This window comes from Oncorhynchus tshawytscha, linkage group LG09, assembly GCF_018296145.1.
Source record: "Oncorhynchus tshawytscha isolate Ot180627B linkage group LG09, Otsh_v2.0, whole genome shotgun sequence".
NCBI lineage: Eukaryota > Metazoa > Chordata > Actinopteri > Salmoniformes > Salmonidae > Oncorhynchus > Oncorhynchus tshawytscha.
In genome coordinates this window covers 32,062,963-32,086,789 of record NC_056437.1, presented here as the reverse complement: position 1 = coordinate 32,086,789, position 23,827 = coordinate 32,062,963, and the positions used below count along the sequence as shown (strand labels likewise).

The window sequence follows — 23,827 nt, the reverse complement described above, 5'->3', positions numbered from 1 at the left end:
AAAGCATCCACCAACTCCTGGACAATCTGTGGTGCAACGTGGCATTGGTGGATGGAGCGAGACATGATGTCCCAGATGTGCTCAATTGGATTCAGGTCTGGGGAATGGGCAGGCCAGTCCATAGCATCAATGCCTTCCTCTTGCAGGAACTGCTGACACACTCCAGCCACATGAGGTCTAGCATTGTCTTGCATTAGGAGGAACCCAGGGCCAACCGCACCAGCAAATGGTCTCACAAGGGGTCTGAGGATCTCATCTCGGTACTTAATGGCAGTCAGGCCACCTCTGGCGAGCACATGGAAGGCTGTGTGGCCCTCCAAAGAAATGCCACCCCACACCATGACTGACCCACCGCCAAACCGGTCATGCTGGAGGATGTTGCAGGCAGCAGAACGTTCTCCACGGCGTCTCCAGACTGTCACATCTGTCACTTGCTCAGTGTGAACCTGATTTCATCTGTGAAGAGCACAGGGCGCCAGTGGCGAATTTGCCAATCTTGGTGTTCTCTGGCAAATGCCAAACGTCCTGCACGGTGTTGGGCTGTAAGCTCAACCCCCACCTGCGGACGTCGGGCCCTCATACCACACTCATGGAGTCTGTTTCTGACCATTTGAGCAGACACATGCACATTTGTGGCCTGCTGGAGGTCATTTTGCAGGGCTCTGGCAGTGCTCCTCCTCCTGTGGTACTGACGTGGGCAGTGACATACTACATGATGCACACAGACACTTTGCTATGTTCACCTTAGCTAAGCCTTGCAATGCTGTTGACACAGAAACTCCCTGACCTCAGCTCTGGGGTACCTTACACAGATGCAGACAGCCATTCCGGAACCAGAGAGACTTGGTGGGGGTTCACAATGTGTCAATGTCAGCAGTGTTTTCAATTAAAACAGAGAAGGAGGTAAACAGCGGGGCTGGAGGGAGCAGGGCTGGAGGGGGCTGGAGTGGGAGCCAGGGGTTCATTCTGGCCGGAGATCTGAGATGGTGGCTAACTCTAGCAGAGCCCTGAAGGAGCAGAGCCAAGGTTAGCTCAGGACACAGCCATGTCTCCTGGTAATGTGTTTACACTTGCTGGGCCTACTGCTTCCTATTCCCACTAGGATGATTACATTAGGAGCACAATGCCGGTGTAGGGTTACTGAGTGCAGGAGCAGCAACAGGGCCAACCGAGGAGAATCAGGGTTACCCCGCTTTCTCTCCCGGTTCAGACCAGACCAGTCACAGATCTGACCGACCAGGGAATCATTCCATCTAAGCCCTAACAAATAGTTTGGAGATGGGATATGAAAAACAAAAGTGAAGCTGTAGTCTGATCAGAATATTGAAAAGATTAGGATCTTTCCCCCACACCAAGAGCATTTGCTGAGAAAAGTTCTGTGGGAATCTTTATGGGCAATAAAAAAGAATGTAATATCTCAGCGAGAACAGGAACAAGCCTTGCATCAATCCTAGAGATTATTGGGTGGAGGGATGATCTTGGTCAACATCACAGTTTGGCTGAGTCAACGTGACTCAAGGGAAGGCAAGGATGAGTTAGGAGGTCAGAGACAGACAGCCTTGCTGATAAGACGATAGTGGTATTCATTTTCAAAGAGAATAACTTAACTACTTCCACGGTGACCTATTGTTTTGACTGGAAACTTGTGATGATCTTTAAAACACTATGGATTAACTCCAACCACTTCCTCTCATTTAGGCTGCAACTTTGTCTCTTTAAAAAGTTTCTGTACCAAATGCTAAACCTGCTAGCATCAGAAAATCCTACATGAACTTACTAACTAACTAAATAAAATCAACTACTGACAGAGATTTGCAATAGTGCAGTGGTTCAGTTGTATGATTGTGAGTGAGAGGTTTGTCTCACCAGCAGGCACTCTCTGCGGTAGTGACCTATGAGCGCATCGTTGTGACCTCTGTACAGCCCTTTGACCAACAGCTCTCTGTTGTACTGGTACGAGTAGATCAGGTACATCAAGGCCTCCACAAAGCTGCAGAAAAGCAGACACACAGGAGAGTAAGATACATTATAGAAGCATCAGGGTGGTACAAACTTAACCACAAGGAGAGGCAGCAGAGAACATATCAGGTTTAGCTGTGTCTACAAAAGGAAACTAGAGAAGGAACTATCAGGCTTTTTTCATAGAGGATTTAAAAACGGATGTACTGGAGGGAGAATTAACAGAAGAAATAACCAAATACATGAACAACCATCTTGATCAATGCCAGACTGAGCTCTATGCTCCAGAAGGATTTGCTGGGATCTGCTGCCCTCTGCAGGTGACTTTAGGAAGTTCAGGTCCTACCATTAATAATGCAATCATCTACAGAGAGTATTTCAATCTCTATTTTCAAAACAATATATTCAATATAGAAATAGTTCAAGAATATCAGTTCACGCTTAAAGTAAGAAAAGGACACGAGTTAGAAGCTCTGCATCGTGGAGAGCAGAATGTAATAACAGTCCTGCCAATTAGCAGAGTCTCACCATTTCTTCTGGAACAGCTCTAAGCCAATCATCAGAAAGATTGTTGTCTCGCGGAAATTCCTGTAGTCCTGATGCCACATCTGGGAAAAATGTAGGGGCCAAAGGTTCATAAATGAGCTCTAAAGGATTTTAAGGATGGATCTGGAGCATTTGGATCTAACATTGAAGATTAACATCACATCCGTGTTTTTTTTCCATTGGATAGAAGGGTTAGTGGTATCAGTTCAAATGTAGAGATTATAATCATTTAAACCTTTTACTTTAATGCTAAATATTGTGCACACGCTCATCTCATGTCATTTGGGCTCCAGAGTTGCGCAGTGGTCTAAGGCACTGCATCTCAGTGCTTGAGGTGTCACTACAGACCCTGGTTCGATTCCAGGCTGTATCACAACTGGACCTGATTAGGAGTCCCATAGGGCGGTGCACAATTGGCCCAGCATCGTCCCAGTTAGGGTTTGGCCAGGGTAGGCCGTTATTGTTAGTAAGAATTTGTTCTTAACTGACTTAACTGGACACACCTACTCATTGAAAGGTCTTTATTTTTACTATGTTCTACATTGTAGAATAATAGTGAAGACATCAAATTATGAAATAACACATATGGAATCATGTAGTAACCCAATTTTTTTTTAAACAAATCTAAATATATTTTAGATTCTTCAAAGTAGATACCCTTTGCCTTGATGACAGCTTTGCACACTCTTGGCATTCTCAACCAGCTTAACCTGGAATGCTTTCCCAACAAGGAGTTCCCACATATGCTGAGCACTTGTTGGCTGCTTTTCCTTTACTCTGCAGTCCAACGCATCCCAAATAATCTCAATTGGGTTGAGGTCAGGTGATTGTGGAGGCCAGGTAATCTAATGCAGCACTCTCATTCTTGGTCAAATAGCCCTCACACAGCCTGGGGGAATGTTGGGTCATTGCCCTGTTGAAAAACAAATGATAGTGGGACTAAGCGCAAAACAGGTGGGACAGTGTATCGCTGCAGAATGTTCTGGTAGCAATGCTGGTTAAGGGTGCCTTGAATTCTAAATAAATCACCGACAGTGACTGTTATGCAGTAAGACCCGCTGAATATGACCGGTGTCAGTAAACATAGGCAAAAAACAAAAAAAGCACTAGTTCCTCACGAACGCTCTATATAACATGTAAACAGCTCTGCTAAGGCGAGTAAAATGCTCAGTGACGTGCTCTCTCATTTGTGTCTGGAAGTAGCTAGCTACCTTAGCCAGTTAGCTTGGGTGCTTGGTTGGGATGACACATGTATCGGCAGGCAAGCTGCAGAAGGAAGAGCAGGCTACTCCCCATCGTTTATCAATGCAATTTTGACAGCCAACTAGCTGAAAAAGTTTGAGGGTTTATCTAATGATCCAAGATTTTAGCTCATCTTGCTCTGCCTAGCATTAGTGGTTGATCTTGTTGATGTGCATATAGTAAAAGATAACCATAAAAAAGGTAGGTTGTTTGGCCAATAGGACCGTAAAGTTCACAAATGTAAGAGGCCTTACAATTCAAGTGTATTTTGTGGCTTTTGCAGAATGTGTTCTAATGATTCAAATTTGCGCTGTTGCAACTGCCTGTAAACACACAGTCCAGATCAATGTGAATGATGGCAGGCCCTTGTAGCAAATGGTTTGTTTGCATGTAGACCTAATGTAGCTCTCTGATTGGCAATGGTGCACTCGGTCTGCATAGACTCTACTTCCTGACAAGACAGATGTTTTTATTTCGGTTTTATTTACGGCAGTGTCTATTAATTATCGAAACGCACGGCCGCTTTCCCACTCTATATTACTATAGAATATTCACAAATCCCTTAGACACGGCGGTTGGAACCAACATTCTCAAATTTTCCTCCAGACCAAAGGACAGATTGCTCCATTGCGCATTTCTTGGCCCAAGCAAGTCTCTTATTATTAGTGTCCTTTATTAGTGGTTTCTTTGCAGAAATTCAACCATGAAGGCCTGATTCACGCAGTCTCCTCTGAACAGTTGAGATGTGTCTGTTACTTGAACTCCGAAGCAAACTAATGAACTTATCCTCTGCAGCAGAGGTAATTCTGGGTCTTCCTTTTCCTATGGCGGTCCTCATGAGAGCCAGTTCCATCATAGCATTTGATGGTTTTTGCGATTGCACTTGAAGAAACTTTCAAAGTTCTTGAAATTTTCCATGATTGACCGACCTTCATGTCTTAAAGTCATGGACTATTTCTCTTTGCTTATTTGAGCTGTTCTTGCCATAATATGGACTTGGTCTTTTACCAAATAGGGCTATCTTCTGTATACCCCCCCCTACCTTGTCACAACTGATTGGTTCAAACGCATAAAGGAAATTCCACAAATTAACTTTTACCAAGGCACACCTGTTAATTGAAATGCATTCCAGGTGACAACCTCATGAAGCAGGTTGAGAGAATGCCAAGAATGTGCAAACCTGTCATCAAGGCAAAGGGTGGCTACTTTGAGGAATTTGTTTGACACTTTTTTGGTTACTACATGATTCCATGTGTTTTCTCATAGTTTTGATGTCTTCACTATTATTCTATAATGTAGAAAATAGTAAAAATAAAGAAAAACCCTGGGATGAGTAGGTGTGTCCAAACTTTTGACTGGAACTGTATGTACCAGACCAAACATTTGAAACTAGTCAAAACCAGAGTGTTGCAGAACGCTGACCTCATACTCCTCCATGTTGACCTCTTCTGGCTTAACAAGGTCTAGTTTGGCACGGGCCACCTTCATAATGCTCTTACACCTGAGAGAGAGAAGGGGGGAAAGGAGAGAAAGGGAAAGAGGAGAGAAAGGGAGAGTGATATTACAGCAGCTTGGCAGTGGTACGATGAGTACTGGTGAAGTACTAGCTACTCCAGGAGACTAAATATTACACGTGGTCTCGCGGCCGTGAAACACAGGCCCAATGAATCACCCCTTACTACTTAACCAGACGTTCCTCCTTTCCAGAGGTTCTTATTGAGACCACAATTATACCGCTCAGAAGAGGAGAGTTGAATCAATGAATTCAAGAATATGGATTACCACAAACATCTCAGTGCGTGTGCGAGAACTTTGAGACATTAGAAGAGATGTGATTTATCCAGAGAAATGTGATGTTCTTCTTTAGTCCTCAAAAAGTTATAAAGTAGCTGGATATATGGCAGGGTAGGATGTTTTACACTGGTGCAAAATATAAAAGATTTTCAACTCTATAAAAGTTCTGTAAGGCTGTCCTACTGGAATAAATCTAACAGACATTATCAAGCTATAGTTGACTTCATAAACCACTTCAGGTCATTTCAGATCATAAAATATTCAAAGGCTTTGCTTTTTGCTACCCTCTGCAGGTGAATTTGGGAAGTTCAGCAGTAATAATCTGGTGTTGTCTTTGTTTTATCTTATTTACATTTTTTTTTAAATTTAACTAGGCAAGTCAGTTAATAACAAATTCTTATTGACAATGACGGCCTAGGAACAGTGGGTTAATTGCCTTGTTCAGGGATAGAACGACAGATTTTTATCTTGTCAGCTCGGGGATTCGATCTAGCAACCTTTCAACTCTAACCACTATTTTAATAAAGATAAGACGGTCATGGTGGTGTAACCCATACAGACCGTTCGTCAAAGCTTAGGTTGCGGTCTGCGAACTGCATGAGGAGGGTTCTCTCCAGGATCTTCTTGGGGGCCTGGTTATGGATGAAGTAGACGATGACGTGCTGCAGACGGTAGTCATTCTCCGGGGCCGTGTCCTCCTGGGCAAACCTCAGCAGACGGGTGTACTCCACCTTAATGGCCTGAAAAACAAAAAGCATTGGGTGAATGGACATGGTAGGCCCAATAAGCATTAGAACTTCAGAGTGTAGGCCTATATTACAACACTGACAAACATCTACAGCAGCAGGAGACAAAACTAGTGTCTTCCGCGTAAGAGTTGTCAAGATCATCATCATCATCATTATCCTTCTCATCCAAAACTCAAAGATTGGTTTCAAGTTTGCTTTGTTCAAATTCATCTCAAATCCCACTTCTGGAAGATGCTTTTGAATAGAACAACTAACTCAAAAAGATCAGATGGAGAAATGCCAGGTAAAAAGGGATGAGAGGATGGTTGTGGAGAGGCATGCAGTGAAATAGTGAGTGAATAAATAAAGGAGTGAAAGAGAAAAGAGAAATGGGATCTGGATGTATGTACCTTGAAGAAGGCGGCTTCAGGCCCAAGCTTTTCAAACACACTCCTGGCCTTGCCAATGGACATTATAATACCCTGCATGTTTGGAGTCATCATGGCCTGCAGTAGCCAAGGAGGGGAAGCATGTTACAACAGTAGAAAATAGATCCCTTGGACCCCTCGGGGGAAAGCCCTAAAAATAATACACCTTTTTGGCACAGCACTATTTGAGCTGCCCTGGGCCATGCAACTCTGTCACGACAAGCATACCGCACATCACTCAGCAGTCCATGCATATGTTAATAGTTATTCTACTACTGTGAGGTACATACACAGCCCCTGTCATGTGAGGGACGAAGTACATGCTTAAATTGTCCTATGAAGTAGGGCCTCTGAAAGGCAGCCCTGTGAAGATCAAGGTCCCTATGGTACAGACAGTCCCTACAGACAGTCCCTACAGACAGTCATACTGTGGTACAGACAGCCTATGGTCCATCTGAGGGGGTTTGAAACTAAACAACATTGATTCTACTGCAGCACTTTGACAACATTATTCGCCACACACTACTATAAAATGCCAAACCAAGCAAAACCAAATCATTTATTGTTAGGAGCAGTGAGACGATGCGCTTACATTATTCAACTTGTACTTTTCTTTTCCCCTCAAGAGTTTAGTATGTATCAACTATGTATCAAAAATGGTTGGCAATAGTAATACAAACTGTGCAAATCACATTTACTTTTCACATTTGCTGCAGAGATGCAGTTAAAAATAAACTCTCCAGAGAATTGAGTCGATGTTTAGGTGAAATTTATGTCCATATATCTCTGATGAGAACAGAAGGCTTCTGTTTTGTATAGAAGAGAGTGCTTCTGTTGCTAGATGCAGGTAGGCTTGACAGGGATAGGCTTTTCACACAATATCGTTTTAAAGCTAGCCCAAGGCTAGTTTCATCTTCTAAGATAGTACACTGGCTGTAGTCTAATATAGCAGTGCTATCTTGGTCTGCCAAGAAGTTTGGTGAAAATGCCAACTGTGAGAAACTTGCCCTGAGCTAACCATGACTCTGGTTTGAAGACTGCTCTAAATGAACATTTACTCAAGTGTGAAAACCCTATAAAAAGAGCCAAGAGGAGAACATGTCCTCATTCTAATCACCAAACAGGCAGAGAGACTTTTCAGCACACCAAAGAAGAGTCAGCTGGGTGAGCTGAGTGTCGAGCGCTACCTCATCATCGTACCCCCCCTCCTCTGACTCGATGACAAAGGTTCCCACCTGGGGAATGGCAACCTCTACCGTACGCTGGGAAAGGGGCTCATCCTCCATGGGGGGGTCAGAGGGAGGGGTGAGGGAAGGATCCACAGGCTGAGGGTCAGAGGGAGGGGCGAGGGGGGTTTCAGTGTTCACCTGGACATCGGACTGGGGTTTGGGAGGAAGGGGTGGGGAGAGACTCCCTCCACTGGACTGTGGAGAGAGTGAGAGAACAAACAAGAAAGAGCGAAGGGCATGGTGGGCAACGTTAAACAGAAAGAGAAACTAAGAAAAAGGGGGAAATGAAGAACTTTAACTGGGGTTGTGGGGTAGGCCTACGTGGTTCAGTAACAGAAGCGTAGAAGGAGTAGTGGTTAATGTGGTTAAGAGGTGTATGCGTCCGAGCGTGTGTGTGAGACGTAGAAGTCCGTCACTGGCCGCGGGCAGCATTTGGTTCTTTAACGCACGCATACATTCATCACTCCTCCCTGCTTTGTTATAATATAAGTTAACAATGTGGGTCGACACACAAATTAACTTCTGTCTTAGTACATACATTTTACACTTGTGATCCCCAAGCAGTAATGAGGCCAGCCCCAGCACCAGAAGACTAGTCCAGCAATGTTCATTTGTAATATAAGTAATATGTATTATACTTATCTATGTTGTGGATGAGCTCGTTGTTTGTTTGTTTTGTTCCTCTCTATCTCTGTAGCTTCCGGGTATGCTGGATAAGGACCCGAGCTAAGGGAATTGGGCTGACTTTGTAGTGCCTGTCCCAAATGGTTCATTAATGTAAATGGGCATATTAAAAGACACTGTCAGTAGCGATGTAATTTTGTAAATGTTATGTGGTGATATTGTTTAAAAAACGTGTTGCAATGTATATCCTTTAGTATGTTTAGTTAATGGAAAATGTAGGTTTGACTAGGTAATTGCTTAATTAATTAGGGTTAATTGTTCTGAGGGGAGGGGCTAGCCCTACAAACAGAGCCTCTCTTTCAGTTCATGGGGAGGCATTTTGGATTGAGCTGTGGGTGGGGTAGTATTGTTTTTAGCTGGCCTATAAGGTATATGTTTGATGGCAGTAAAGTTGTTTTTGTTCCAGAATCACTTTGTAAATAAATACCCTTGCACAGAAGAACTTTTGCAGCTCCAGCATCTTTAAAAGAATTTTGATAGAGGTTAGGTTTTCCAGTATAGCCTTCTGGCCTACTCTACGTGACATATGGTGGGATGGCACACTGCAAATCAGTGAATTCCAAGAAGAGAGGTAAAGGAATGCATACAGGATTGCGTTCTCAGCAGCAGCATCAACTGTCAGAAACGGTACCTGAAGTTGAACCGGGGTGGAATACCATGGAATCGTCTGGTGAAGAGGTCAAGTATGAGAAACTAGGAGCCCGACCAAGGGGCGAAACACAACCAGAACCGTTTGAGCTACCGGTTGAACCAGCAGATACAGCCATAAAAGACCAGCTGACTGAAGGAACAGTTGGAGGAACAGAACCACACCCAACAATGGTAGCCCTTTTCCAGCAACTGTTCACCTGCCTTGAGAGGAGGGACGAAGACCTCAAGCAGGAGTTCCAGGGTCTATGCCAATCTATCCTCACAGTTCCTCACCAAGCGGAACTCGTCAGTGAGAGCCCAAGATTGGGTCTGCCAACACCATGACGACAAAGGCTCAACGCAGCAGGGACTTCAACTCCACAGCAGGATCCCCAAGCAGTAATGAGGCCAGCCCCAGCACCAGAAGACTAGTCCAGCAGTGTTTAACGTCCATCTTCCAGCATTCCTGAGGAAGGAGCCAAAGATGCCCTCATACCAGCAGGGGGAGGACATTGAAAACTACCGGCTGAGGTTTGAGCGCATGGCCAAGACATGGCATTGGCCAGAGGTAGAGTGGGCCTGCAGGCTTGTCCCATTGCTCACTGGCAAGGCCTTACAGGCTTACACAGCATTGGATGAGGGGCTGTCCAATGTCTACAAGGGCTTGAAGGAAGCGCTGCTGGTGAAATTCGACATCTCCCCAGAGACCTACCGCCAACGCTTCAGAGCTGCATCGACGCCATCCGGTGAGTCGTTGACAGAGACGTACCACCGCCTTAAGGGTCTCTACCGACAATGGGTTCGACAAAGGAGAAAACACAGGACAAAAATCGGTGAGGTCATCATCCTCGAGCAACTTCTACAAGTTCTACCACACGACATTCGAACCTGGGTCCGAGAGCACGAGCCCAAGGACGGGCTTATGGCGGCCAAGCTTGCACTGCAGTACCTTAATGCACGTAAAGGGGGCCCACCACGACCTGCAGCACCCGCTCCAAGGAGTCTCAGAGACACAAGGGACATCAGTGATGCCAGAGATGGTGGAGGTAACTCTGGGGGTTATGTGTCTGGGAGGAGGGAGGTAAGGGATCATGCAGTTCGCTCTGATGGGAGGGGTCTGACCTGTTTTTACTGCCGGCAGCAGGGGCACAAAGCTTCAATGTGTCCGCTACGTAAACCCAAGCTCTCAGGTTACTTATGTACCCAGAGAGGGGAATGGTGTTCAGAATAGACAGACTCGGGAAGGGTCATGCTTGGTACCTGTAACAGTGAATGGTAAAAGTCTTACTGCAATGATTGACATCGGCAGTTCCCTGTCGTTGATCAGAAAAGGTAATGTACCTGTTAATGATATTGATTACGGTCATCAGATGCTGATCCAATGTGTTCATGGTGACCAGTCACAGCAGCCCACAGCTGAGCTCACAGTCAGAAATACCTCCTCAAAAGTTGGGGTAATGGAGAAGCTACCTTTTGAGATGATTTTGGGGAGGGATGTGCCTGTACTCTGTTGTGAAGTGTGGGGGGGTCAGCTACATGAGCAGTCAGTTTGCCAGTCTGGTGTTCAGGTGTCATGTTCAGTTGTAACTCGTGCCCAGGCCAAAGCTGGTTTACAACCTCTGTCTGACTTGTGTAATAGTCTGTGCGAGGGGGAACCAAAGGGCCCAGAAAGTCATGCCGCCAGCGGCGTCTTGAGAAGTATGTGGGAACCCCTATACCTGTTGCTGATGTGTCTGGGTTAGAGGTGCAATGGGATCTTACGCAAAATGTTGCTACACTGCAGAAGTCTGACGCAACCTTGAAATGTTTGTTTGACAAGGCCTTAGCTGGGGACAGTCAATCTTCATGTGGGGGGGATTTACACGGTAGACAACCACATACTCTACCTTGGGTCAGAGGCAGATAGCAGGAAGTTGGTGGTGCCATCTACCTATAGACCACTTGTTCTCAACCTTGCACATACAGTTCCATGGGCAGGTCATCTAGGGTAACATAGGTCTTATCTTAGGCTGCCGTTTCTTTTGGCCCTCCATGTATACTGATGTACAAACCTACTGCAAATCATGCCCCACGTGCCAGAAAACCAGTGCTGTCCGTAGGTCTGACCGGGCTCCTCTGTTCACTGCCAGTTCTCTACTCCATTCAAGAGAATTGCAATGGACATTGTTGGACCCTTGGAGAAGAGTAGCGCAGGTTACAAGTATATATTGGTGATCTGTGACTATGCCACCCGGTTCCCAGAAGCCTTCCCACTCCGTTCCATAACCACACCAAAAATAATCAGTGCTCTTGTTCAGCTCTTCTCTCATTTAGGAATCCCTGATGAAATCCTGACAGACCAAGGGACAAACTTCACCTCGCGACTGATGGTTCAACTCCACCAACAGCTGGGCATTAAAGGCCTGAGAGAGAACCACTCCCTACCATCCCCAAATGGATGGGCCCGTAGAGCGATTCAACCAAACGCTCAAGAAAATGCTGAGGAAGTTTGTGGCTGACACTGGTAAAGACTGGGATAAGTTGTTACCCTTTCTGCTTACAGGGAGGTGCCTCAGGCATCGACAGGTTTCTTGCCATTCGAACTCCACTATGGATGGCCCGTGCAGGTTCCCCAGTAGCTACCTCAGGACAGGGGATTGTCCAGTACGTCCTCCAGATGCAAGACCGGTTGGAGTGGTACTGAGAGGAAGCTAGGGCAAACCTTCAGCAAACCCAGAAGGCAGGATAAGACCAGCACTCTTGCCACAAAGAGTTTGAGCCAGGACAGAAAGTCCTGCTCCTCCTTCCCTCGTCTACCAACAAGCTCCTTGCACAATGGCAAGGACCGTACCTAATCGGGAGGAAGATGGGCCTGGTGACCTATGAGGTGCTGCACCCAGACAAGGGTAAGAAGAAGCAAGCCTATCATGTGAACCTCAAGGCCTGGGAGGAGAAAGAGGAACTCTCCAAGGGAAAGTCCTTTCTGGTCCGCAGAGTAGAAGACGACGAGTCGGATGGGGTCACAGAGGCATGGAAAGGACGAGCAGAGGTCATACTGGCTCACCTAGAAGAAAACAAGCAACATGAGCTGAAGCAGCTGTTTGGCAAGTATCCGGCCCTCTTCAGTCCGAGACCAGGAAGAACCAAAGTCCTAGAACACGTAATTTGTTTGAAGCCTGGCCAGAACCCTGTCCGCCAGCATCCTTACCGTGTGCCTGAGAGGTTGGTGGTAGCCCTCAAGGAAGAGGTCCACACCATGATAGAAATGGATGTTGTTGAGCCATCTTCAAGTGAATGGAGCAGCCCTATTGTCATTGTCCCAAAGAAGGATGGGTCTTTGCGTGTCTGCATGGGCTTCCGTAAGGTGAATGCCATCTCCCAGTTTGATGCCTACCCCATGCCCCGTAATTGATAACTTACTGGAGAGAATAGGTAGAGCTCATTAAATCACCACATTGGATCTCTGCAAAGGGTACTGGCAGGTGCCCCTGGATGAACAATCCAAGGCCTACACTGCATTCCAGAGGCCATTGGGCCTGTTCCAGTTCAAGGTCATGCTGTTTGGCCTTCATGGGGCCCCTGCGACTTTCCAGAGGCTGATGGACAAGGTCCTCCAGGACTGACGATTACCGTGCTGCTTACTTGGACGATGTGGTGATCTACAGCCACTCCTGGGAGGAGCACATACAGCATCTTAGCAGAGTCCTGGGGAAGATCCATGATGCAGGACTCACACTTAACCTCCTGAGGTGTGAGTGGGCAAAACAGGAGACAAAGTACCTGGGTTACCAGCTGGGTAAGGGTGAAGTTCAGCCTCAGGTGGACAAAGTGGAGTCAATCAGGAACAGCCCTCAACCCAGAACCAAGGCACAGGTGAAGTCCTTCCTAGGACTGGCAATGGTGGTACTGGAAATTCATTCCGCAGTTTTCAACCATCACTGTCCCTCTGACCAACCTCACTTCAAAGGTGGCCAGCAACCCTGTGAAGTGGACTGAGGAGTTTGAGGAAGCCTTCATGAAACTGAAAAACCGACTGTGCTCATTCCCCGTTCTCCAGACCCCTGATTTTCAGAAGAGATTTCTAGTGCAGGTGGACATTTCGGCTGTGGGAATTGGAGCTGTACTGGCCCAAGGAGAGCCAGGAGAAGAGCTTCCCGTGCTGTACCTGAGTCGGAAGCTGTTGCCCAGGGAAACCAGGTATTCTACAATCGAGGAGTGCCTGGCTATAAAGTGGGCCCTAGATAGTAACGGAGGCTATCTTCTTGGGAGGGAATTTGACCTGCACACAGACCACAGAGCCCTGACCTGGATCCAGACCATGAAGGACCGAAATTCTTGTGATACCAAGTGGTATCTAGAGCTCCAGCCCTTTAGGTTCTGTGTCTGTCACAAGGCAGGAAAAGAAAACGATAGGTAGTCCACCATGACAAGGCTCCCGAACCTGGTCGCTTCAGGAGAGGAGGAAGGTAATGTGACATAGAAGTCCGTCACTGGTCGCGGGCGGCATTTGGTTCTTTAACGCACGCACACATTCATCACTCCTCCGTTATAAGATAAGTTAACAATGTGGGTCGGCACACATTAACTTCTGTTATAGTACATACATTTCACACTTGTCAGTGTTCATTTGTAATATAAATTATACTTATCTATGTTGTGGATGAGCGCGTTGTTTGTTTGTTTTTGTTCCTCTCTCTCTGTAGCTTCCAGGTATGCTGGATAAGGATCCGAGCTAAGGGAATTGGGCTGACTTTGTAGTGCCTGTCCCAAATGGCTCATTAATGTAAATGGGCATATTAAAAAAGACACCGTCAGTAGTGATGTAATTTTGTAAATGTTATGTAGTGATATTGTTTACAAAACGTGTTGCAATGTATATCCTTTAGTATGTTTAGTTAATGGAAAATGTAGGTTTGACTAGGTAATTGCTTAATTAATGAGGGGAGGGGCTAGCCCTATAAAAGGAGCTTCTCTTTCAGTTCATGGGGAGGCATTTTGGATTGAGCTGTGGGTGAGGTAGCACCCACAGCTCGATCTGTTTTTAGCTGGCCCAAAAGGTATATGTTTGATGGCAGTACGGTTGTTTTTGTTCCGGAATCACTTTGTAAATAAACACCCTTACACAGAATAACTTTTGCGGCTCCGCCATCTTTTTTATTTTGATAGAGGTTAGGTTTTCCAGTATAGCCTTCTGGCCTACTCTACGTGACAGTGTGTGTGAGAGATGTTTGGTCTTACTGCAGTAAGCAGTCCCTCAGGGCTCCTCTCCTCCTGCTTCTCAGCTGCAGCCTTGGAGATGGCCCTCTCTGTGTCCTCCTGCAGGTGCTTGGAGTCATCTGTGGGGGACGGCTGCTCCATGTACTCTGGGTCCTGCTGAGGGCCTGGAGGAACCACACACAGACACAAACACATAAACCAACACTGCAGTGGAAGCACAAGTCTCAGACTCATGACATTTTTCAATCTGCCTAATATAATTTACACACTATTGTGCTGGCCTGGAAATGTTATTTTCACACGTCCAGAAACTTTGGTCAAGGCGTAACCAGACCAGCTCAGTAGTGTTTAATTGTTGTAGAGAAGAACCCTAGTCCTCACCCCAGCTGTCTGGTGGACTGGGCTCTGTGCTCATAGGTTGAGGGGATGTTGTTTCTGCTGCTGCAGTGGCTGCGGCCAGGGCCAGCTTCTCCTGCTGGGCCTTGCGTGCCTGCAGGGTGTCCCACTCCTCGATCTCCTTGTCAAACAGGCCATTGTCCTCCTTCACGTAGGCCTTCAGGTCCGAAGGGAGCTTATCAAGACCACTCAGCATCTGACCCGTCTCCTTATCAAACTCCTCTGCAGAGACACAAACACAACCAGGCAGTCAGCTACAGTCACCAGGTGTATATGTTAAGGGATTTTTATGAATAATGACTAAATTATGTATACATTTATATCGGAACTATGACTAAACAGAATACTACTATGTTACTGTATGGATGTATGAATCATAATACTGAATGTAATGTGTGTAGTTTTCATCCAGAATTAGAAGGACTGTCTGTTCCTTGTTAGAAACTAATGGAGCTGTGTTCCTTACAGGACATCCTGTCTCTACCCAGGGAGGGGAGAGACCTTGGGCTTGTAGTAGATTGTTTAACAGGTGGCAGACAATGTGGGAAGGCTTGTGGACTATATTGCCATTGTATCAGAGAGAAGGAGGAGCAGCATTCAAAACGCTATGACGAAATGTGATAAACCAATGTATGTTGTATTATGATCAGTACTCTCGAGAATAAACGCTATTGATTGATTTTGAGACTGGTCTCTGTCCATTTTATGCAAATAAGTTTCTTAGAAATGGGCAGAGTGTTTTAATTGGTTGATGAACATATAGGAATTAAATTCCTTTAACAGTATATTATAAACATGCTCAGAAATGGAAAGTCATGTGCACGTACAGCATAAACAGCCCTAAGAATAACCAACAAGCTTGCCCATGTCCTAATTACATACTCAAAGGATAGTGATTAGAGCTGCAATTACTGCTTTTTAACACAAGAACAAAGAAAATACAGTATACCATAACAAGAAAGGCAAATAAATATATTTATCTCCAGTGAGCGGTAGCTACCTTCTATGAGGAAAGGCTTCTTGTCGTTGATGTACATGAGGCAGTAGGCGCTGGCGTTACGGTAGCCTCCGAACGAGTCCCTGACCAGCTCCTCCCAGGAGGATTTGGTGACCGAGATGTCGTTGTACTTCATCCAGCGCTGCTGGTGGGGGTCATAGATGTAGGCCCAGTAATGGCCAGCGTTAGCCTGGCCCTCGTGCACCAGCACCGCATGCAGCCGGAACGGAACCTGGTAGCCAGCAGGGGGGGAATGGAGTGACCAGAAACCCAATGCAATCCCCTGACTTGTGTTAACTCAATGTGTGTTAAATGTGAGTGCTCTCAAATCAAGACAACAACATCTCCATTTGGTGTTTAAGTATTACAGCCAGTGAAAAATGTTTTGTTTGTGTGAAGGTGGTTCGTCGGGTTTAGGCAGGGCATCTCTTACCTGCATCATGGACTTGTCAGAATACATCAGCTCGATGGTTCTGTGGATTCTGGATATGCTGCCCTGAAGATCTGGAGAAGCAAAATCAACCCATCATTAGAATTAAGATATGTGTGCTTGAGAGCATATGAGACAGATGGAGGTAAACAAGACCTCGTACCATGGGTGTCGTTCTCCACCTCACTCCTCCAGCGGTGCAGGCAGCCCTCCAGCACCCGGAGCTCCTCCTCAGTGATGTGGCGTGGGGCTGGGTGCATGGGCAGGTCAGGGGGCAGTCGGGACTGGGTGAAGGGCTTGTGGATGGGCACCCTCTGCTGGGTGGAGGGAGCTTGGGTGGGGGCGGGGGACAAACCCTCTGGAAGGGTGCAGGAGGTACCCTGTTCGGCTGTGCTGTAATGTCAGGTACAGACGAGTGTGAAGTTAAAACCACAACTCTGTACTTCTGAATCCCACTTATTTAACAGTTCAATCAGACAGAATTACTGGGGGAAAAAAGGTATCAGAAACATGTACACTTAAATCCTGACACGGAGCGGTTGTAGCTGCATGGTGTTGCATGACTTGCCTTAGAGCAGGCATCAGCTGCCCCGTTGTGCCACCGGGTGGTGCTGACGTGTCGATGTCCTCCAAGGGAGAGGTGCAGACTGGCTTACTGGAGGCAAACTCCATGGCGTACTGCAGGACATCTGCCAGAGGAAACCTCTTGGGACCAGAGCCATAGCTCAGATACCTGAGAGAGAGAGAGAGAGAGAGAGAGAGGGAAGAGAGAGGATGAAAGACTAAAGTGAAAGAGCCTCTATAAAACACCATACCAGCATTATAAAATGTTAAATGCATTACAAAGGTATGAAATTCTGAACAGAATGTGACTGCTGTACATACCAACAATGCCAGAAATAAAATCAGCTGTTAATGATTACACTCTTCTGTTTTGTCTCCAGGAGTGGGTATTATATTGTTGCTATGACTGTTGCTAGGGAATGACCAGTCATTTTGATAGTTTATCAATGTAAGAAAGTAAACAGAGGTGTGTGTGTAGGTCTATACGTGTTAGGGCTGGGCGATATGATAAAAATATCTCATATTTTTGATGGTATATAATGTCTCTGAATAACTTTTCTAAATATGCTGTATGGGTAGTGGTTTTAATAGGCTTTCTCCATACTGCTCAACCAAACTTTCACAAAAAATAATAGGACAAAACTGACCGTCTTATTTATAGAACATTACATAGGAATCAAAATCTGGTACTCAACCAATGGTTACCATTTACAGTTATTTGTTCCATTCAAGAATTTTTATAAAACGTCTTAATGTCCTGCATCATGCACACTAATAATTTGATATTAAAACGGATTATGGCAGTAGGAGGACACTGGGCCAATTGTACGCCACCCTATGGGACTCCCGATCACGGCCGGTTGTGATACAGCCCGGGTTTGAACCCGGGTCTGTAGTGACACCTTAGACCACTGTGGCACTCGGGGGGGTCCCAAAATCATATTAACATTTTAAACAAACTATTATATTAAATCTGACTATCCACAATAATTGCATTAGTGTGTGCATGTAACCGTACACAGTGACACGTTTTATTTCGTCTTAGTATGCCTCCATTTCATTAAAAAAAAAAACATTACATTTATGGAGAATAATTATTATCCTCTATATTTTTGGCTTCAATTGCAGTTCTTACTTTTGTCCCTAGAGGTAGTTGGACGATTTCTAGGGATCTATTTGGCAAGCTTGCCCTCCTGAAGTTGTTGACTTGTTGTGTTAGAAAGTTAGCTAGCAGTTTTCTTACTATAAAAATGGTTGTTAATTATTTTAATGTAAGAAATCAAACATTAAAATACCCTTGTAGAAGGTAAAGTGAAAACCCAAACCGGTCCGTCAATAAATAGTTATATAATTCTTTATGGTTTACCCCCCCCGCATGTGTGTGTGTGTGACAGCCTAGCTCAGTTTACTGTACCTCTCCAGACGCTGTTGAAGTAAAGTCAGTTGCTCTTTCAGTCTCCTGATCTCCTCTCGTTTAATCCTGGTGATCTCTCGGTTCCTGTCCATATACCTTACGAAATACAACAGAAATCATACAAGTTCATAAATTCCTCTCCTGAACTGAAATACCTTCTCAATAGAGAATCTCCATTGAATGTGTTTTTGAGGCCAGGAATATGCCTAATCTGGGTCAGAGAAAAAGGCCCTAAAAACACAACTTTTTTTTTTGATATGCAAGTTGAAGAACATTTTCCTTACCTGTCCATGTACAGCATGGAGGGGAACTCCAGCTTGTTGTGGATCTTCTCAGGTCGACCCAGGGCTTGGTTGAACTCAAATCTCGACAGTTCAAAGGTCAAGACAGGAGGAAGTTCGGTAAACCAGTGCTGATGGGGAAATACCAAATATGTCATTATAATTGAGTTCCCGTTTTCTAAAATAGGTCATATAAGTCATTGGTTTTCCATAAACACTACATTTTAGAATGTTTTAATTGGACCCTTCTTAATGAGTAGTCTTGAGTAGCGTGTTTAGAAATCATTCCTACATGACTCGCCTGTCCCACTAATATTGTTGTGTCTCCAGTCTATTATTTATGTCCAAGCAGACATAAATAATGGTATATACACTGTGTACAAAACATTAGGAACACTTGCTCTTTCCATGACAGACTGACCAGGTGAAAGCTATGATCCCTTACACCTGTTAAGTCCACTTCAATCATTGTAGATGAAGGGGAGGAGACGGCTTAAAAGATTTTTAAACCTCGAGACAATTGAGAAAACAGGCTGCGGTCCAAACACATTTTTACCCCCTCAGCCCTTACGCTATCCACTTTCCCTTGGGGGAATCCCCATCGAAACCAGATACAGTTTGACTGCCATCTTAAGGGGAGGTCAAATTCACTAACTTGGCCCCCTCGGCCATCAATTTAGCTCAAGGAAGCAAGTGAACAACTTTTCACTTGCAGGGTTGATATGACTCACAATTCAATGCAAACTGTAGTCACATGTCAAACTCTGGTGGCCGTGAAGTTTCGGCATGTCATAAAAAAGTATGAAGCTAGCTTGCTAAAACACATACACTAGTGATGCACTGAAATTTCATTTTTGGCCGAGAGCGATATCTGATATTTTCCTTGCCAAAAAAACAATACCCGATATTTAAAATTTTAGTGGCCTTTTAAGCATTAACACACACAGCGGTCTAAGGCACTGCATCTCAGTGCAAGAGGAGTCACTACAGTCCCTGGTTCGAATCCAGGCTGTATCACATCCAGCCATGATTGGGAGTCTCATAGGGCAGCGTACAATTGGCCCAGCGTTGTCCGGGTCGTCATTGTAAATAAGAATTTGTTCTTAACTGACTTGCCTAGTTAAATAAAGGTTACACACACACACACACACACACACACACACACACACACACCACTCAAAAGTTATTTTGCTGACATTTACATATTTCCCCATTACCAGTAAAACATAAGCAAAACCTATTTCTTTCACTTATTTGCTGTGCTGTTTCGTTGTTAATTTGTTCAGTCGGATTTCTATGGAACGCCATTTGGGTCTTCGCGTGTCAAAAAAAGATGCACGTCAAACAACACTATTTGACGTGTCAAATAAGCTTGTTGACCAATCAGGACCTGAATATAACTGTACTTCAAATAATAATTTAATGCGTTGATACATTTTTTACGTAGTTATTACACAATCACTCGTATTTCATATGTCACAACGATTCATCGATACGTATGCTATGATGCTGGTAAAGTTGTTTAGCGCACCTACAGTGCTGATCATATAAAAAAAGCTAGGTAGCTCATGGATGCAAACTAGTTCTTCACAAAAACATAGCAAAACGACAATGTTTCATTAGTTATAGTTAGCTAGCTAACTGTATTGCTAGGTGTCATCTAAAATAACCCTAATTTATAAGACAGTTCTTATTTGATTAATGGTGGTCGGACCCATCTACGTGAAGCTAGCCACAATAAGGATTAGCCACAGTAGTCGGCTTTGAGCTTAGCCTTCAAAATTAAAGTACTACTATTTGTATTAATTTGCATCACTGTCAATTACCTACTTTTATTTTGAAGGCAAACTGCAAATTCCACTATTGTGCCTAATCCTTATAATCCGGGCTGGTCGAGCTTCACTAGCCAGATGACGCTAGCTGGCTGCTTATAACGTTAACTTTGGGCAACAGGGTTAAGTAGCTGGCTAGCTATTTATTTTCATGAACTGAAATTCAATAGGTGCACAACAAGTGGCTACCTAGCTAATACTTACCTGGATTCCCAAATCATTGCTAAGAATAATGAAAATGACTGCAGTTTTTACTGGTCATGGTTTTCAGGCTGGTTGTATTGGTGCTAGCTAGGTAGCAAGTTAAAGCTAGCTACCCCTGAAGTTGGGGGTCGAACAAATTATGCTTTTTACCAACGCGCTATTGTAAACACATTGTTCGTGGCTGGTGTTTGCAGACTTTTTTTGTACAGCTTTGACAGTGCTACTGTATCTTTTTTGACACACAAAAAATAACCAAACGGAGTTCCATAGTATGCATGTCATGAAGCTAATGGCAGTGATGCTACTACTGTGTAACTCCGGTAGGGCAACATCATCGGAAAAATAGCACACTTGATAGTGTGGACCGGTGCTCGACCAGTCGGCGAAAGACAACACCACCCAGGACAGAGAACGATTGATTGTCAAGGGCAATGAATTCCATTATCTTGGCTTTAATGGATTTCGCAACATTTTACGTGGCGTCTTTACATCCTGTACCTACATCATATAGGTATGCACGGTAGCTTTGACATCGGCGTTAAACTAGACATCGGGCCGATAGCGATGTTGGCATTTTTAGCTAATATCGTCCGATTCCGATATGTTCACCGATATATCGTGCATCCCTAACACACACAATTACTTGTTGGTACACTTACAGCTCATTGAAATAATTCCTTCTGAAAAGCGATGGAATTAAAAGCTATTTTGTCATGTATACTTGCATGCCTTTGGTATGTCAAAAAATTAAGCAAAGAAGCTGTGAAAAAGAGATGAATTATTGCTTATTTTACAAAGATATTCCAAAATGGCCTGGACACATTTGTTGGTACCCCTTAGAAAAGATAATAAATAATTGGAATAGTGATATTTCAAACTAATTAGTTGCTTTAATTAGTATCACGTCTCCAATCTTGTAATCAGTCATTCAGCCTATTTAAATGGAGTAAAGTATTCACTGAGCTGTTTGGTATCATTGTGTGCACCACACTGAACATGGACCAGAGTAAAGTAGTCACTGTGCTGTTTGGTATCATGGTGTGCACCACACTGAACATGGACCAGAGTAAAGTAGTCACTGTGCTGTTTGGTATCATGGTGTGCACCACACTGAACATGGACCAGAGTAAAGTAGTCACTGTGCTGTTTGGTATCATGGTGTGCACCACACTGAACATGGACCAGAGTAAAGTAGTCACTGTGCTGTTTGGTATCATGGTGTGCACCACACTGAACATGGACCAGAGTAAAGTAGTCACTGTGCTGTTTGGTATCATGGTGTGCACCACACTGAACATGGACCAGAGTAAAGTAGTCACTGTGCTGTTTGGTATCATGGTGTGCACCACACTGAACATGGACCAGAGTAAAGTAGTCACTGTGCTGTTTGGTATCATGGTGTGCACCACACTGAACATGGACCAGAGTAAAGTAGTCACTGTGCTGTTTGGTATCATGGTGTGCACCACACTGAACATGGACCAGAGAAAGCAAAGAGGAAAGCAACAAGAGGAAAATCGACCCCAGATTGAACAGAAGGATAGTGCAAATGGTAGAAAAAGAACTAAGCATAACTGCCAATGAGATACATGCTTAACTCCAAGGTGAAGGTTCGTCAGTTTCTGATCGCATCATCTGTCACTTTTTGAGCAAAAGTGGGCTTCATGGAAGAAGACCCAGGAGGACTCCACTTTTGAAAGAAAAACATAAAAAAGCCAGACTGGAATTTGCTAAAATGCATATTGACAAGCCACAATCCTTCTGGGAGAATGTCCTTTGGACAGATGAGTTAAAAACTGGATCTTTTTGGCAAGTCACATCAGCTCTATGTTCACAGACAAAAAAATAAAGATTAACAAAAAAGAACACCATACCCACAGTGAAACATGGAGGCGGCTCAGTTATGTTTTGGGGCCGCTTTGCTGCACCTGGCACAGGGTGCCATGAATCTTTGCAGGGCACAATGAAATCTCAAGACTAACAAGGCATTCTGGAGCGAAACGTACTGCCCAGTGTCAGAAAGCTCTGGCTCAGTAGCAGGTCATGGGTCCTCCAACAGGATAATGACGCAAAAAACACAGCTAAAATGCACCCAAGAATGGATGAGAACAAAACATTGGACTATTCTGAAGTGGCCTTCTATGAGTCCTGATCTGAATCCTATCGAACATCTATGGAAAGAGCTGAAACTTGCAGTCTGGAGAAGGCACCCATCAAACCTGAGACAGCTGGGGCAGTTTTCTCAGGAAGAGTGGGCCAAACTATCTGTCAACAGGTGCAGAACAACAGAAAATGTTTGATTGAGGTGATTGCCTCTAAATGTGGTGCAACAAAATATTAGGTTATGGGTCCCTTCATTTGTTTCTTTATTTACAGCATTATGTTGAATTTTAAAAAAACATCTTAGTCTGATTTCTATTAAATCTGGAATAAACAATTTAAGAGAAAATTGTACACTTTGTTTTTTGTGGAGGGGTACCAACAAATTTGAGCGTCCGCCCGTATATATATATATATATTTTTTTAAAACACCTTTATTTTACTAGGCAAGTCAGTTAAGAACAAATTCTTATTTTCAATGACGGCCTAGGAACAGTGGGTTAACTGCCTGTTCAGGGGCAGAACGACAGATTTGTACCTTGTCAGCTCGGGGATTTGAACTTGCAACCTTCCGGTTACTAGTCCAAATCTAACCACTAGGCTACCCTAAACTCAGCAAAAAAAGAAACATCCTTTTCAGGACCCTGTCTTTCAAAGATGGATTTTTACTTCACAGATCTTTATGGTAAAGGGTTAAAAGACGGTTTCCCATATTTGTTCAATGAACCATAAAACAATTAATGAGCATGCACCTGTGGAACAGTCGTTAAGACACTAACAGCTTACAGACGGTAGACAGTTAAGGTCACAGTTATGAAAACTTTGGACACTAGAGGCCTTTCTACAGACTCTGAAAAACACCAAAAGAAAGATGCCCAGGGTCCCTGCTCATCTGCGTGAATGTGCCTTAGGCATGCTGCAAGGAGGCATGAGGACTGCACATGTGGCCAGAGCAATAACTTGCAATGTCCATACTGTGAGACGCCTAAGACAGTGCTACAGGGAGACAGGACGGACAGCTGACCGTCCTCGCAGTGGCAGACCACGTGTAACAACACCTGCACAGGATCGGTACATCACACCTGCGGGACAGATACAGTATGGCAACAATAGCTGCCCGAGTTACACCAGGAACACACAATACCTCCATCAGTGCTCAGACTGTCTTCGATA

General features: G+C 44.6%; 1 protein-coding gene across 6 annotated transcripts in view; it reads right to left on the bottom strand.

Moving 5' to 3' along the window:
• The window catches only part of LOC112257815 (ubiquitin carboxyl-terminal hydrolase 25), a 50,628-nt gene that overhangs the window by 5,152 nt on the left and 21,649 nt on the right, over positions 1–23,827 (bottom strand). For 3 of the 6 annotated variants that reach the window (XM_024431681.2, XM_024431683.2, XM_024431685.2), the window contains exons 11-24: positions 18,522–18,649; positions 18,238–18,333; positions 16,828–16,992; positions 16,423–16,652; positions 16,263–16,333; positions 15,833–16,061; positions 14,818–15,054; positions 14,458–14,600; positions 7,885–8,121; positions 6,680–6,775; positions 6,103–6,281; positions 5,170–5,248; positions 2,488–2,567; positions 1,867–1,990 (exon numbers count right to left, since the gene is read on the bottom strand). In XM_024431681.2, coding sequence (XP_024287449.2) covers positions 1,867–1,990; positions 2,488–2,567; positions 5,170–5,248; positions 6,103–6,281; positions 6,680–6,775; positions 7,885–8,121; positions 14,458–14,600; positions 14,818–15,054; positions 15,833–16,061; positions 16,263–16,333; positions 16,423–16,652; positions 16,828–16,992; positions 18,238–18,333; positions 18,522–18,649 — 2,094 coding nt within the window. The remainder of the gene's footprint in view (positions 1–1,866; positions 1,991–2,487; positions 2,568–5,169; positions 5,249–6,102; positions 6,282–6,679; positions 6,776–7,884; positions 8,122–14,457; positions 14,601–14,817; positions 15,055–15,832; positions 16,062–16,262; positions 16,334–16,422; positions 16,653–16,827; positions 16,993–18,237; positions 18,334–18,521; positions 18,650–23,827) is intronic. The other 3 variants (XM_024431686.2, XM_024431687.2, XM_024431684.2) reach the window with 2 other exon arrangements.